This window comes from Melanotaenia boesemani, chromosome 7, assembly GCF_017639745.1.
Source record: "Melanotaenia boesemani isolate fMelBoe1 chromosome 7, fMelBoe1.pri, whole genome shotgun sequence".
NCBI lineage: Eukaryota > Metazoa > Chordata > Actinopteri > Atheriniformes > Melanotaeniidae > Melanotaenia > Melanotaenia boesemani.
In genome coordinates, this window is record NC_055688.1 from 14,527,173 (window position 1) to 14,544,392 (window position 17,220).

The window sequence follows — 17,220 nt, forward strand, 5'->3', positions numbered from 1 at the left end:
GGCAATACTTATTGAAGGCTAAATATTTATTATGTAAAGTGTTTTATAACCTCTCAAAGCTCATTCTGCAGCGTCATCTGGTTTTATTCTTTCCATCAGCTGTTGCCAAGGTAACATTTAATGTTCATGTTTAAAATTCACTCTCCACACAGCAGCAAATTTAACTATATATTTTCATGTAGAGTTGAGGCTTTAAATGTGTTTTTTTTTCTTTTTTTTTTATTGTTTTTGTCTGATAACAGATGTCAGTCAACTTGGGTCTGATAGCTGTTCTGCCTTCTTCAGTGCATTATTTAAAATGACTTTAAATGCCACATGTATACTTTTTGTTGCTAATGTCAAGTCTTGTAAAAACTCAAATGACCTATATGAGCAAAAATCCTTCAAAGCCCTGTGATTATGAAATTCTGACAGAAGAGATGGGGAGACGCACAACACTGCAGGCTGCAGGTTGCCGGGGCGACAGCTCTCAGCCACACTTTTGAGTGGCCGATAGGACTGGGAGGCGTTTTTATCTTCTTCTGAGCAACTCTTCCGGCAGCTGGTCTATAGAAGAACAGTGCTGTTCAGTTTTTATCAACTTCTGACCCCCTCCTTTCTATCTCTCATTCACTTTCTCTGGGCCTTCCTCCCTCTTTCTCCCTCACTTTTGTTCACTGACCTGTTTCCTGGAGACTTTCTGATGGTGGATGTATGTAACAGAATCTGATGAATACCCTCAAACTAAAGACTCAATATGATATCATTGTACATCATCCCCAATGTCAAAATAGTCTTTTGTCACTTAGAATTATAAAGTCTTTAATCTGAAGGCGGTGGAAGAAGTACATTTGTGTGTAAAACTTCAAAGCAGCTTGTATTGCTCCTCCGAGCCGGTTATTAACAAAGAAATCCTGCTCTTTAGTTGAAAGTGATATATATTAGGGGGTAGTTTCTTTCTAGTCTGCAGCACATTTGATGCCATGTGATTAACCCAGCCTACGTAGACTTTCATTCATAAACCTAACAGACCAGCAGGCTATGATTTAAAACAACTTATAAATAGTGATGACTCTTAAAGGACAAATAGTCATGTAAATAACTCAGCCACTCATCTACCCTCCAAATTTCCCCCTCTTACAGTTGATCTTTACTCCTTTGTGACAGCTTCACAAAGCACCATTAGACTTTGTTCCTAAATGTGTATTTTCGTATCAACATCCACAAAAGAAAAGTCCTGTTCCAGAACATGTATCAATACATGTCTTCACGCTTTATCTCGCTGTCCTTCAAATGTGAGACTACATTATGTAACTTATGTGTCATTTCTGTATTTCCTCTGTCAGTTTTTAACCAACATAACTCCTCCATTCATCTGTCCACATTCTCTATTTATCATTCTGGCTAAGATAATAGTTGGGTTACACCCATGACACCAGGTCAGCAGTCCATCAAAGAGCTTATCAGTAAAACTAATAAAGCCAAAACATTTAAGAGAAACTTTACTGATTGTATTTATCAAAATCAGCTTAATCATGCTTAGTATTAAGGATTTAATGATGGCTAGCATAATCTTTATGTGAGTAATACAAAATTAATTACAGATCTCTTTTGGATGATGTCAAGTTGCAATGACATAATATTCACATAAATATTTAAAACTTTAACATCCTTTCCAGCCCAGTCTCAAATGAAAACAGCACATTTAGGTTAGTTTGATTAAATATCTGAAACATAGTAGTGTTACAATACATGGTTTTAAACTGTCAGATGGCAATGTGGTTTTCTGTGAATCAGCATCCACATGATCCATGAAGAGTGATATAATTCAGTTCTAACTATACTTTCTATTAAATCCTAACCTAACCATCTAACACTTTACTATGTGTTTTATCTATATTTACAAGTGAGAGCAAAGTAGATGAGGTATCATGAGTGAATAGGAAAAGAGAAAAGACTTATTGCATCATGGGTCACAGTGTGTTGCATGGAAGTTGCAGATGAACTCATCCATTTAACCACTTAATGTTCAACATGTACCAAGATATAGAAAGTAGAAGGGATGAATAGCAAAACAGGCAGTGAAAACATTGTGCAAATAGATTTATGAAGGATAAAAGTTGGTGAGATGACATACAGAAACATATGCTGCATTCCTGTCCGACGCAGGATAAAAACAAATGCACATTACAAGCCTTATTTGGAAAAAATGCCATTTTTTGCTTTCTCTAAAGATTTTGGATACTGATATCATGAAAGTGAAATACAAAACAGAATAGTTTATTAGGTAAACTTCTAAAAAGGGAAAAGATAATGCACATTAAAACAAAAATAACTAAAAACACACATGCAAAAAGAAGGTTTCTTAATGTATTATTTTACAATATAACCAAATACTGTATTCAGGCATCTTATATTTTAATGACATGGACAGTCAATCCTCATGCCCTGCATGGATATATGTGTATGGTTCAACCTGAGAGACCATGCCTAAAAATTTCACTGAACCATCTCTTTGTTAAAGCTCATTTTTAGCTTATTCATAATTATTGTGTAAAATTCTAGCAAATTACTTTCCTTGAAAACACTCCCATTGTCCCACATCTCAGAACTAAAAGCAAAAAAAAAAAAAAACAGAAAAAGTGTTGGTACATCAGACTGACAGTAAGCACAATATAGATTCTTCATCCCTACTAGTTGTGTAAAACCAACCACGCATCCCATACAGTGATTCTGTCCCCATTCATCTGCCTCCTTAAAAAGGTTAGAAAGCATATCATGTGTCCACTGACCTTTAATGGAAATACCAAAGCGGACTTAGGATCTGCTGCTCTATGTTCTAATGATCTTGGAAGCTGCCAGAGCAAAATTAGTTATATCTACAAAAACAAAGCTTTATTTAGGACACTAAAGAACAGCTGCTTTTGCAACCAGTGACTCAGTGTTTGCTTAAGATAATCTGGAAACATTTCTTCAATATGGTTTGGTTTAACTCGCTTTAAGTGAAGTGAATCCTATTCACTTGCTATTTGTTGCTGGTGTGATTTAGTGAAAATGGTACTGACTTCTGTGAAGAACTCAGCTTATGTGCACCTGATCTGATCTATTGATTCAAATATGCTGGCTACTTTTTCATTCATATTAGACTGATTTGGATCCTATGCAATGCCCTGAATTGGACTGCAAAGATATTCAGTCATGAATTTGTTGAGTAGTTTATTCTAATTTTGTGATGCCCCGCCTTAAAATGTTTGTCAGTATCAGGAGATATAATTAATTACATATTTAGATTTTAAAATGAAATAATGAGATGCAGGCCTTTGCAAATTTGCAAAAATATCCACTAAGAGGAAAACTAGCTCCTGAGAACTGCCTCAAATTTCCAACCTCCCCTATACTATTTAAAACAGTTTTGACATTGTGTCTTTCTCAGGGCCACTTTGAAGCAATTCCAGCGAGGGGTCCCATGGAAAAGTGAGAGATCACATAATATCCCAACTTCAAGAAAAAGCCAACAGAAGTTGACCTTCCGGAGGCCTTGGATTTCACCTATAGATAGAGAATTAACTTCACTTCAGGTCAACATAATTTGTGAAGTGAACTAATGTGTTTGCCTGGCTGAAAAAATGGAAAACATACACATTCTAGTAGCGTCTTTATGTAATAAACATGACTCGGATGTTAATACAGAAGAAATAGTGAAAGTTATGGTTTTATTCTCTACAGATATTTCCAAACTCTGCTGAGTCATGTCTGCACTGATTACATCCAAGGGTGCTAAACTAAGTCAGAGGGTACAAATTGAAAAATCCATGTGCAAATCAATGTGAAATCCTTTTCATCTAGACAGAGAAAATAAAGGAAGAACTTAAATGCTCTGTCAGATTTAAAGCTGTTACTTGGATTTTCTTCAGAAATTTGGAAAATAGAATCAGAGAAGATCAAATGATGTATTCACCTAGGCAGCATTAGAGCCCCTTTTTCTACCATTGACATTTTGAATTGTTTTTTTGCAGGACTCTGCTGTCACATTTAACTACCCCCAAACCTTTAATGTCCAAGCTTAGAATCTATCTGAACACGAACAACCTCACTCCTTCCCTTTAGCTTCACAATGCTGAAATAGATGTCGACAGCTTGGAAGAGTCCAGAGATGCCTCATGCCTGCTGCAACATTTCACTCCCTGCCTCCCTGCCTCCCTGCAACCTGAGTGTGTACATGGCTGTATTTATCCATCCACTGAGTGTGCATGCTCGTGTCTGTTTGTCCTTAGACACCTGTCCCACACAGTGATCACCCCTGCCAGGGGACTTGGGTGGCAACCTGTTTTTTTGTTGACGCAGCTGCTGGCTGAAATCCTATCTCGCTCCACCTCGCCATGTTTCTCCCTTATTAGTTTTTTTATCTGCTTCTAATTCTCAAAGTCATTGTCCATTTAGCTATTTTGTCCTGGCACCTATCACATACTTGAATTTTGCTGCAGTCAATTTCTGAATTGGTTTAACTGTTGGGAATTTGACTTTATCTTAACTGAGCAAATAGTTCAGTGTATGCCTCATTCTGCTAAGCCTCACAGCCTTTCATAATCATTTGCAATATTTTTGTTTTTCACAGAAAGGAACTAAATATAATGTATTGCTATGTGACTTATTAATCTAACACTGAGCATCAAGTACTGCAATTGATTTCATCTTTAAATTGCATGAGCTGCAAGAAGTAGAGTGACGCAATGTAAACACACTGTGCTGGTAAACTCTTTTTTTTTAAATCCTGGTATAAGCTAAAACAAAACACAGCATTTAACATTCATCAGATCTTTCAAAAAAGCTATTGAGAATCCTCCATTTCAAGTATTCTGTATAATGCACATGCACGGTTTGCAGTGATAAAATCCACCTACAATTTTGTTAACATGCCGTTTTAGAGCCACATCTGCCACCTTCGCTGCTTTTTTTCTCTTTTTCTCTTTTATAATGGCTTGTGCAACTTGTTCTCCTCCTTTTTCACCTCTGAGCAGAAGAGTACAGTAATAAACCAAGACTGTACATGTAGGGAAAAAAAAGAAAATAATCTAATAGTGAATACTAATAGTGAATATTCACTGAAAATCTCCCTTCTATAAAACATGCATTAAATGCTTATACAGACAGAAAATCAGACATCTCTTCTCTGAAACAATCTCTGAACTTTCTTTCTTCAATGAATCTGTGTTTATCTGAAAGGGGCATCAAAGAAATCGCCCACAGACTGCGGACTTACAGGGCTTCACATGGGGAAACATCTAAGATTCCTTTAATGGTGGCCAACATCATCACAGAGAAAAGCAGTGGGGAATCAGTGCTGGTACAAAAACTGTTCACCTTCAAACAATAAAAACCCCACTCAATCATCTCTATTGTTATTTTATTTTGACCAACTAACTAAGGCACTCCATTAAACTGAAGATAGAGTCAAACACCAAAGTGAGTTGAATGAGTGAACTTTGTGGAGTAGAAGTACCATATGTGCTAAGTGTCACCAATGAAAAAAAACAGATAAATTATAACAAAGCTCAGAAATAACGGTATGGTCAAAATTAGAAATCTATAAAGCCTCTGCTGTTAGACATGCCATCATTTTTATCATGCAAATCGACACCCAAAAGCATTCACATCTGGAGGGGTTGAATACAAAATGCCTAACATGATCCATGCAACATCAGTTTTACTTTTGGCACCTTTTGATGCATGAACAAACTCTTCATGGGTTTTGAAAAAGTAACTTTTGAGCCGGGAGCTACTGAGACGTGTTGGCTATAGTCCAGGTGAGGCTTTATTGTTTAAGCAGGAAGGCCATCTGGGAACAAGCTGTTACAAGAAAACAATACCACTGTCTGTAAAGCAGATCATGCTTAACAAGACTGGCAGCATAAAGAGAAGCTGCAAATGGATTAAAGTTCTGAATGAATTGGATCAAGTGAACTCTGAAGAAGAAGTGGTATGTGTTAAGGAGATTTAGCTATCAGCACTCAATGTACATTTACTATCTTGTTTGATAGAATGGCACAGATATTTTCCTTTAAATATAATAAAAGCAGAATTAAATCAGCAGAGACTGAAGATGAAAATCAGAGACCATTATGTGGCATTGATGATACCAAACAGCATAAAAACCATTGTACTCCTTTTTGTATAAATCAGTTTATTTGTAAAGTATGCGTTAACATCTTGTTGAAAATCAGGCCTTCCAAGAGTTTCTTTCTCCTTATCACAAGCACCATTAGCCTGCATCCTTCTTTCCTTTACAAAGGACACAATCCCCCTAAAGAAAGTCTTTTTACATTTAAATTTTGCTCAGTGAGACATAAATTCACAACAATGGCGAGCACAGGGACATGTATGTCTGTTCACTGCTGTCGCTTGTCACCCTTAACAGGACTATTATAATATTCCTGTTCTGTGATGTCATTTCATCATTTCGTTTTCTTATTCTGTTCCTTGTTCCTCTTCTTTTACTGTCTACATACATATGCATCCACACGGCACAAGGCATTAAGATCAAATCTTAATGACCATGAAGATAGGAAGGACAGATGCTCCTCTGTACGTGTTAATGCACCCCCTCCACACACACACACAAACACAAAATGTAATTCACTGAATGAATGAAAATTCAAACCATTCTCAGTTAATTGATCTCCAAGAGAACATCAAAATCATTTCAATGTCAAGCTCATAAACAGCAGCCTGTTCAGGTGGTAAACACTTCTGTTCTCTCTTTAAATATGCTGTCATATAACCATATTTTAACTAATATCTCCCAAAACAAAAATTCAGCATTTCTTTGTGCAAAACTATATATGTATATATATATATATATATATATATATATATATATATATATATATAATTGTTTTCTTTCTTTCTTTTGTTGTGTTCCTTTTAAATTGGGATGGCTGTTAAAGGATGTCTGTTAATCTAAAGCCTAAATAACATCATTACAGCATGTTAGAGATAGAACTATGATATGTTATTTAATCTCTCTTTAAATGGGGGGAAAAAACTCTGCATGTCTGTGAAAAAACCCCACAAAGCTTTATGGATAGAAAAGCCACTTCATGCTCTTCATCACAGCAGTGGTGAACACTACACGGCAAAGACATCTAATCTATAATCATTTTATCTACCCAGCATCTCTACCCCTGACCATATATTAGCTCCTTGCCATGGTGACACTCACTCAAAGGCTAAATGGTAATTTAGGGGCATTGTAGGACTTTTATAGTGATGTTGCCACTATACAAGCTTTTAAAGCTTGGTAAGCGACTGCAGAGGACTGAATAAATTTTTATTTTTTAGATTACAGATAAGGGATGGGACATCGAGATAGAAGGTGAAGGATAAAGCTCAGGCTGCATCGTTCTATGATAACAATCTTTGCTCTGTTCCCGAAATTTCTCAATTTTAGTATTTTATGTCTAAGATTGGGCATTTGTGTTAGGAGAAAAATAACTTAATGCATTAACATCTGAATGAATCAACAAAACCCAATGTCTCCAGCTCAACTGCATCTAATTCACCCCGAAAGCCTGTTTTCTGTGGTGCATGTTTCCTCCGATACGAGATGAGAGAGACTACTAGTGACTCCAAACTTTTCCATCTCTCCCTTATTCACAGTTGGAAAGGTAAGATCAGATTGGGACCAATAAATGCCTTCATTTACATAATGCTAAAAGTTTTTCACCTCATCAATCAATAACTTCAACACAGGAGGCTCAACCTCTGGGTCATGTTGTGAGATATGATTTTTCTAGCTCTGTGACAGCATATACCATAGTATATGTAGTATATGTATATAGTATGTAGTAAATGAATAAATATTTTAATGACAAACTAAAGAGAAAACTATTTTTAAACAAAGACAGAACACAATATATTTCATGTTTTGTCTTTTCACCATTACATTTGTTTCTTATAAGTTGACATGGTAAAAGTTTTTACCACTTTTACCACTCTGACATTAACAGATTTTCTGGGATTGAGGGGCGGCATTGTCTACATGGAAAATTATTATTAAGGGCAACACCCATGCAAATTCATATTATTATTATTGTTATTATTATTATCATTATCATTATTATTGCTTATTTTGATAAAATAATAATCTTATACTATAAAAAAAAAGTAATTTGAAACATTTTGGGTAAATTTCACACTTAACTGTCGTTAATCTCATAGTCAGGATGAAAAATCAATACATGTTTAGCTTTAACTCGTCTTTCTGGTGAGACAAATATAATCTGAATATCCTCTTCTGTCCTCTAAATGTAGTTGTGTACAGATGTACAGAAGAGATTTTGAAATATACTACCCACTGTCACTGGAGGGCATGAAACTCATCTCCCTGCCCAGCTTAGAGCTGCATTTGAGCCCTGAGACAACTAAGACACTGGATACCAGCTGAGGCCTTTGAATCTCATAATATCTCAGGCTGGCATTTTTTGAAGGACATAGTGATAAGGGCTTGGTTGGGGGCTGTATTCAGGGCAAGTGAAGATCCTCAGAGGGTTTTTAGCCTCGTTTTTTTTGACCGGCCAGCTGCCAGGCCTATTTAATATTGCACAGCTCTCTGTAAAATGGCGGAGAAGCACTTAATTAAGTGTGAACAATAAATTGACTATAACCAATTCTCTGCAATACACGGATGGTGGGTTCAGCTTTTGATCATTCAGCAAGGTCCCTGAAAGCATGCATCCATTAAATGCTGTGAACATTTAGCGGCGTGAAATTTCAGTATGACATGACTCGACCATGACAAACAAGAAGTTTGAAGTGTTAAATCGGTGGCCGGTTGTCAGTGACCTTAAACTCCTCTCCTGGTTTCAGAAGAGGAAGAATGGTTTGCTTTGATAAAGGTGGGTGCCAGAAAAACAAACATGGGGGCATATTATTGTTGCACATGAATTTTAATGTTTCTGGAAAACACACACACATAGTCATGTGGAGAGCGTGTTGTAAGTCTTCAGACCAAGTGGGGCTCATGAAGCCTGAAAATGAAATATTGTTCGTCACATAAGTCTGAGATAAATGATAAAATTGGTCTGCTTAACATATATAGACTATTTCTTTTATATGTTAGCCATCCCTCCATGCAAGAAAGGTACAGCTTACTTTCATCTGCAGATGAGTTTCTTAAAGGCTCCTAAGTGAATTGTGCAAAACTAGAGACCTTTACTTGAACTTCGAAGCTGTAAAAATCCAGAATTCGCTCTTAATTGGTCAGGGAATGTAACAGCCTGCCTGCGGACAATTTGTACAAAATTTACAGACAGGTAATCTGTAAGAGGTTTTCTCAAGTATCACAAGAAGTTAACCCACTGATGAAAAATGTTTCTGATAGTAATGTGGTTTTTACAGGTTTACAAGTGAAAAACAACCTTTCTTTTCAATACTCTTACCATCTGCTTAGTATTATTTCTGTCAAACCAATCCAAATCTATAAATTGTGCCTTTTAAGTTGCCACTGGCCTAACATTCCATGGAAAATACTTTACAGCTGCAACTGTAACAGCAAAATATACAGTAGTTATACAGTCATCCTGTCACACTGCAGCAGCCTGAGTGGGATCCACCTTCATCATCTTATGTTCAGTGTGAAATGAATACTTCAAAAACTGTGACAGAAATTATGCAAAACCTCAGACTGAAGCTTCTTGCAGCAATTACAGTGTGTTAAGAAATTATTTGGGGCTCTTAGATTTTACATTGTACAAACGTTTAAACTGCATGTGAGTCACTTCATCACTGCTACCTTTCATAAATGGGTTTATACTTGATTCAGTTAATCATACAGGTGTTTGTGGAAACCATTGCCCCAATTACCCCAATGGCTTTCAATAATGATGTGCTCTAGTTGCTTATGTATTTTCTCAAATGGGGAAAAGGTGAAAGTAAAGGCAGGGTGCTGCTGTTATGTGTCGTTCATCAGGTCAAGTAATGTAAAGAAGCAAATGATGGCATAGTGTTTTGCACATCAGTGGCAAACTATGTAATACAATGTCTGGCCAAAGTCATGACTTTATAGCTTTTTCCAGACTGCATGTGCTCACCTAATAGAGAGCTATGTGCACATTTGGCTTCTCATCAAAGGGGACATTTCTATGAGTTGCGTGGAGTTCAACTGAAAAGTAATTTTCCCCTCTCAAACGCCCCATTTCAGTGATTTGAATAATAATGTGAGACCTGGGGTTGTAAACACAGAAAGGCATCATGTTGCTGAGCAGAATTTACTATTTTCCTTAATATGAGACCTGGGGGTATAAACACAGGAAAGCATCATGTTGCTGTCCAGAATTCACTATTTTTCTTAATTTGAACCCCTTGGCAGATTGTGGGTTCAAGATTCCCGGTAGCCAGGCTATTTGACTGGAACTAAATTTTACATTTTGAATTGATGGCATAATCATAATCAGCTGAAATATGTTATTTCATTAGAGGCATACTTTTGCCCATCAGTAAATATGATATGACAATGTTTTTTTTTCTCAAAAAGCTCTCATATGTCTTCATAGATTTGTTTATGCCATTAAATATAACCCACAGAGAAGTCCTATAAACTAGTACCAAATACAGGCAGCAATAGGTGTTATACATCTTAGAATTTTAGAGATAGAGGACATTTGTTTGACATTGTGTCAAATACAACCCATAAGACGTTTTTCTTTTATTAACCTGTAAATGTCTCTTTCGGAGGTATAAGGGGGAAGGCAGTACTTTAAACCAGGGGATGGAAGTTTAAGACAACTGCTGTCCTTCCTTGAGTTTTGTTCAAGCAAAATAAGAACACCAAATTACAAAGACACTTTTATCACTTCCTGCTTAAATTTAGGTGATAACATTACTAGGTTAGGCTTAAAAGTTTGTACTTTTTTAGTACCATTCCATTTTACTGGTTGCCTTGGTAACACCTCAGCTACATTATAATAAGATTTGCCAGATACTTCTAATAATAAAGGAAGGTAAAAGTAAAACAGTTCAAATCATAAAATTACACAACTTGCAGTTTCCTGTACTTTTCTGAATGTTTTTTTCTAATTAGACACCACAGTGCAAGCAAGATAATCTCTAAGATGCCTTCTCAGAAAAAAATAAAAACATAAATTCTGACTTGAAGTCCCATAATGCAACTTGATTTAATATTCTCTTGCTACTCTATGACCTTTAAATGTTGACATCTTCCAATTTTAGTGATTTGCTATACATACTTTCTGCTTGCACAGCTAAGAAAGATCATTTAATATCACTGAGAGTTACTGCATCAGATTTTAAGAACTCTATACATTTTAGTTGTTCACTGTCTCATTGTTGTCTCTCCATCTATAGTGTAGGCCCATTTTGAAAGCTTTAAACTCAAAATGACAGAATTATAATGCCTGAGAAATACAAGATCACCACAAATACCTGTTATTGTTATTTTTGCTGTTATTTATATTAATGTGCATAAAGTAGGTTTTTTTAACAGTGATCAAGAGTTTAATGATTTTGGGCTCTCAGCAGTGGCTCTAAGCCTGGAGGCTTGAACAATAATTTTAAATCATGGGATTTGGATGGACACATCGCCAACATATCCTCTCACACTCACACACGCACAAATGCATGACTCCCCTGGTTTTGGCAGCACATGCAGGCCTTCCCAGATGAACTGTTATTGATAGAGGAATGTGTCAACCTCCCTCCTACTGTCTCTGAAACACTGCATTTATGAAGTGTGCTGCTGCGGAGGCCATATGCAGTCAGTGTGATATAACTTTTATAAGTCAATTTCAAGCAAGGAAAAAACACAAGGAACTTAATTAAATTTCATAGAAAAAAAACAAGCAAAATGAAGGTTATGTACTAAAGTTAGCTGCCCTTATTCACTAATAAACAGAATCCAAACCTATCTTTAGAAGAAAGTGCGTGAGGATAAATCTGACTGACTACAAATACTCATCTATTATCATTTTTTCCCTGTATTGCATATTTATTATGCAACAGAAAGCTTGTCAAAAACTATAAAGAAAAATGATTGGCTTTAAGTACAGCACAGCAGCTTCAATATTTCTCCTTTTATTCTCCCCTGAATGCTGCTTCATGAAGTACATTTTAACAAAAGATAAAGTGGTGGTGTTAATGTGCTGTAATTACAGATGGAGGTGGATTTTGAGACAGACTGCCATCTACTGGCTTTTAAAGCACCCCCTTCCTCCTCCTTCTCCTCCTCTTCCAACCACTTCACCTCACCACAGCCTATTTCATCCCGCCTCTCCCTCTAACTCCCACTCAAGAAGTCAATTAGCAAGAAGACAAAGTTCAAAAACACACACCACATGTGCATAGTGGATATAAAAAAAATCCTCTTATTGACTGTTAGAGCAGGTGACAGTCTTTTTCATTTGCTCTCCATCGAAAATTCCTTTTTTTTTTTTTTTTTTTTAAGTTGATGTTGTGGTTTGTCGCCTCAAGAACTTAGTAGCATGCATGTTGTTCTACATGTTAATGCCATAGAAATGAAGCACTCTCCTTAACAAAACAGTAGTTAAAGGCATTTCCAAGAACGTTTTCATTAAAACATCAATCATGTGAATAATTTAGTTTGTTTCTAAAAGCTTGTTATGTGCATGAAGACAAAAAAAATTAAACACTTCAAAGAACATTTTCAATTCAGAATCAGTCCAGATTGCATCACTACAATCCGTGTTTAAATGCAACTTCACAGTTTCAGAATATAATATTCACGCATCCTAAGAGTGCCACACTCAAACTTGTTGAGTGAAATCAACTTTGAAAAAGCAAGTTAATCTTCTTGACAGTTATATAGCCTACTGAAACAGTGTGTGTGGAGGGGATCTTATTCAGTGCTGTGACCAGCAGTAGGCTATATCTCAGTCATTCTACAGATTCCTGACTCTCATCAGACAAATCTTTTGTTCAGCGGGGTGTGCGGTGCTGTCGTGTTCTCGTGACAAACAGGGGACAATAATAATTTGAGCATCGACTTGACTCGCCCTGTGATCTGTCGGACGCAGAGAGCGTCTCAAAGCAGGAAGCTTTTATATGGTAATGAAATCGATTGGACCGATGCGCGCACCAATCACAGGCGTTTGATTTATGTTTAAGGGGCTGTTGAGAGCAGCAGTCGCTTGGCAACCGTCTAATGAAAGAACCTATTTGCTGCTTTAAAAAAGAAAGAAATCCTACATAAACTGAGGTTGTTATCAAGTATGAAATTTGGGTTTACACCCAAATCTCCCTGAATCTCTGTTTGTAGCTGCAAGAAAGGTTAGATGAAAACCAGTCCTTAAAAGCGGATTCTGTTAATTAATCGTGCCATATTGGTCCTCATTACCGATGTAACGGCGTAGCCATGGCTCTGTGCGCGACGCTTTCTTTAACGTGTGTAGGCTTTTCCTATAGGAGTCAACCATACACCGGGGGGCTGGGGACAGTCCCAGAAAGTGTCTGTTTTATACAGAAAATCTTACAGAAAACATAATAAAACGAGACAAGTTAGGCTGCGAGAATCTGTTTGAAGTGGAGCTTCTATTTCTCAAGATTAAGGATCGGTACACTGGTGGCCAAGATAATAATAATAATAATAATAATAAATAATAGCAACAGCATAAGCTACCATTAAAAATCACCTCTTATTTATTTATTTATTTATTTATTTATTTATTTGTGATTGTTAAAATGATTAAAATGTACGTTTAAAGACAGCTGGATGACAATTTAACCATAAATAATGTTTGATCTCTGAATTTTGAAGGAAATAATTTGGGATGAATGTGACTGTTACTGTGGAAACCAACTTTCCCCTGGTTATTCGACGCTCGTTCATCCTCAACTACCCAGTTCACAGTCAGAATATAGATTAGACAGCTGTGATCTTTGCCAAGAGACAGGTTTATAAAAAGTCGGAAGGAAGTCGTGGGTGCTTATGTAAAGGAAAGCTTATTTGTTTAATAGAAACAAAGAATACTGAAAATATATCTGGAACTTACAGCAGTTGGTTACAGCAAAACTGTTGGCCACCTCCAGATTGTCAATATGAGGCGTCAGTCTGAATTCTGAGGTTCCAAACTGAACCATTCCTATCCGAAACGCGCTGTACTCTTGATCCGCGCCCCTTGGAAAAAGTCCCCCTGAAATCGACAAAAAAAAAACAAAAAACAAAAAACAAACAAACAAAAACAGTTAGCGCTTGCACAAATTTAAAAGATAAGACTGATTTCTTGGCATCATTTCTCATGATTTTACGCAAAACAATTGCGCATAAAAAATAGAAATAAAAATGTTCGTTTGAACGAATGGGGCTCACCTATCTGAACACTGGGCGAGCCTCCAAGCGCGCATCCCCATAAAACCAGGAGAACAGAAACGGATAAATTCACTATCTTTTCCATATCCACGGTTTAAGTGTCCACATCCACTAGGGAAAACTGATATTCCTCTTCTATCCGGAGTCGTTAGATCCGACACATTTTGAGGACTTTTAGTCTTGGGGAAGAAAAACAAATAAAAAGAAATCTTCAGTAAAGGGCTGTTTTGTGCAGATGGTTTGCAGTCAAAGGACACCTGCAGTGAAGGAATGGTTGCTTGAAATGTAGATCTGCTGTCTCTTCTTCCGCCCCTCGTCCTCGCTCCCTTCCTGCCGGCGGCTGTACCTCCTCTGAACGCACAGGGACACTGCGCGTCTCCGTTCCGCACGCCGGAGATCTTCTCGGCATTACACCCACAAGTGAGGAATGTTAATGAGAAAACGAACAGAGACGGAAAGAGCCGAAAGTTAACCACATGGTGACAAATTGCACGCTAAGTTTGGAGAATGAATGCTGTTGTCCAAGCAGAGGCGAGCATTTAAGATAATTTTTGAATACCGTTTGTTCCCCCACACACACTCACTATGTGTTCTTATTTTGGGATCCAATTTCTTTATCTATCCATTTGTTTGATAACAGAAGTAATCTTTCACAAGTTTATTTTAATCTAACTATGTTTACTTATTGTAAGATTTTAAGCAATAACACTGAGAGCATTTTAATTTAAGTTTTGAATTATTATGTCTGCACAGTCTGTCGTCCTCACACTGTTATTATAATTTCATTAGTGCAAATTTAATTTGATACATTCAATCAACAAGGCCAAAGTAAAAACACATTTATATCCTACATTTAATGATTAAAACAACAGCTTAGAAAATAACTAAAGTATTGTTGCATTAGCTTGGCATGAAAAAGTACATTAACTACACTGCTGCCATGTCCACTGTCTCAGTGACTTACCATTTTAAAAACTGACTTTTTCTGACGACTGATACTAAAAGATTTAGCTGTTAAGATTGTAACATTAAAGTCCTGTTTAATTTAATCTTTATAAGTTCCTGATTTGATATATAAACATCCTATGGGACATTACTGAATATGTTTAACATTTACAGGACGGCTTTGTATAACTGACAAATATCAGGAATAAACCCCTTGAAAAACAACCCTCTATACAGCATGTGCATTTCTTATTGAGGAAAACTCATCAAATACAACAGCTGGAAGCCATTGCTCATGCCCTCCAGGGATAACCATCAAACGAATCCCCTCTTTAACTTTCATCTAGCGCTTATCTCCACCCTCTTCATGCAAATCCAGTACAAATATATGCCTGGTCCTAGGTGCCATTATGAATGGGGTTAAATGGAGGAAAAGCTTGCCTCGGAGCCACCATGAACTAAGTAGCAATCCTGTTCTCTGGTTTTATGACATGTATATCTCAGCCTACACAGACAGGTGTATATTAATCATTAGTACAGAGACTGCAGTGGGGGGACATACTAATGGGGCTGAGACTGTGTGGGAGCTGAGGAGAAAAGGCTGTCAGATTTCAGCACCATGGACAGCACATCACACATAATGCTGCTTTCTGTAGCCCTGATTCCTGAAAGCTCTAAGAACACAGGTGCTATGGATGGGACAGATCCATAATGAGTATGTTTATCAAAACATAAAGGTTTTATCTGTCATTTAAGTTGATTATGATTCAGATAATTTAACATCAATCTTAGAGTGATATCTATTGTTATGTTGGTGTATAGTGTGAAGAAAAATGGTGAGAGTACAGTTCTTTGTGGTACTCCAGTGCTGCTGGCCACCATCTCAGACACATAATGTTTCAGCGGAGGTATCCACCTGGACTTTTTTGGATCTTCTCACATAACAGAGGAGCTGAATTGTATTAAAAAGCACTTGAGAAATCGCAGACGAACAATTAAAAAAAGTGTTATTTATTTATTTTTGTAATTTTTTGGAACTCTAGGCCATGGGTACATCTTGAGACCTTTCCATATAAATTTGGGTTCAAGGTCTTGGTTGCAATTGTCTGGTCTTTGAATATGTCTTCCAGTGATCACTCTCTTTGTTGTCTGCCAGCCTGGAATAAAGATTGGCCTGAAACCATAACACTTCCAACTCAGCCTTCTTAGGTGCCACAAAGGTCAGTATGTGTGTGGACACATATTTGGTTATTGGTGTGCATATTTTTTCAGCTTTCTTTTTATTTAATGTAAGATGCAAATTGAATAAGACTCATCATATAAAAAATCAAAATTTTGTCTCAGCTTTGATGTTGGGGATTTCACTTCCTTTTTCACTTTTGCTGCACTTCACATGAACTGGAGATGAAAACCCTTGCTCTCTGATCCCGATCCCCCTCCTGGCAAAGCAAACTGCATGCTCAACTACTTTTGTTCCACAGGCTCACATATTGCATGTTCATATCTATTTGACCTTGTTTGGAGGTTCTGCCATGCATGGATTCACCTTGCTGTCGTTAGACTGAAAAACAATTTTAGTTTGTTAGTATTACAGCATGTTCCTCAGTTTACCAAGTTTTAAGGCTGTAGTGTAACTCTGATAATGCTCATGAGTCCTAATGAGCTTTTAGGAGTAAAATTAGAGTAAGCCAAAATCAAATTATGACCCCAAAGATAGCGCACATAAACCAGGATAGTGAGGTACAAATTTAACACACCCTGATGGAAATACTTTGTCCTCAGAAACCAGCAATGTGTGACTAGCGGAGGAAATGGTTGATAAAACCATCTCAATGACCTGTCGAGAGCTATGGCTTGTTTAACCACTTAGGTTTATGCCTTAGAAATCCTATGTGGCTGCTTCTGAGACAGCATTTACATTTCTTTAATTTAGCTAGTGCTGTTATCTTGAAGCACAT

The 17,220-nt window shown here is 36.9% G+C and overlaps 1 protein-coding gene across 6 annotated transcripts in view; it reads right to left on the reverse strand.

The window, feature by feature from the left end:
• Nucleotides 1-14,711, reverse strand: part of gria2b (glutamate receptor, ionotropic, AMPA 2b) — a 64,533-nt gene extending 49,822 nt beyond the window's left edge. For 2 of the 6 annotated variants that reach the window (XM_041990287.1, XM_041990286.1), the window contains exons 1-2: nt 14,318-14,705; nt 14,001-14,141 (exon numbers count right to left, since the gene is read on the reverse strand). In XM_041990287.1, the coding sequence (XP_041846221.1) occupies nt 14,001-14,141; nt 14,318-14,402 (226 nt within the window). In that variant the 5' untranslated portion in view covers nt 14,403-14,705. Of the gene's footprint in view, nt 1-14,000; nt 14,142-14,317 lie in introns of all 6 variants that reach the window. The other 4 variants (XM_041990289.1, XM_041990288.1, XM_041990285.1 and 1 more) reach the window with 3 other exon arrangements.
• Nucleotides 14,712-17,220: the final 2,509 nt, after the last annotated feature.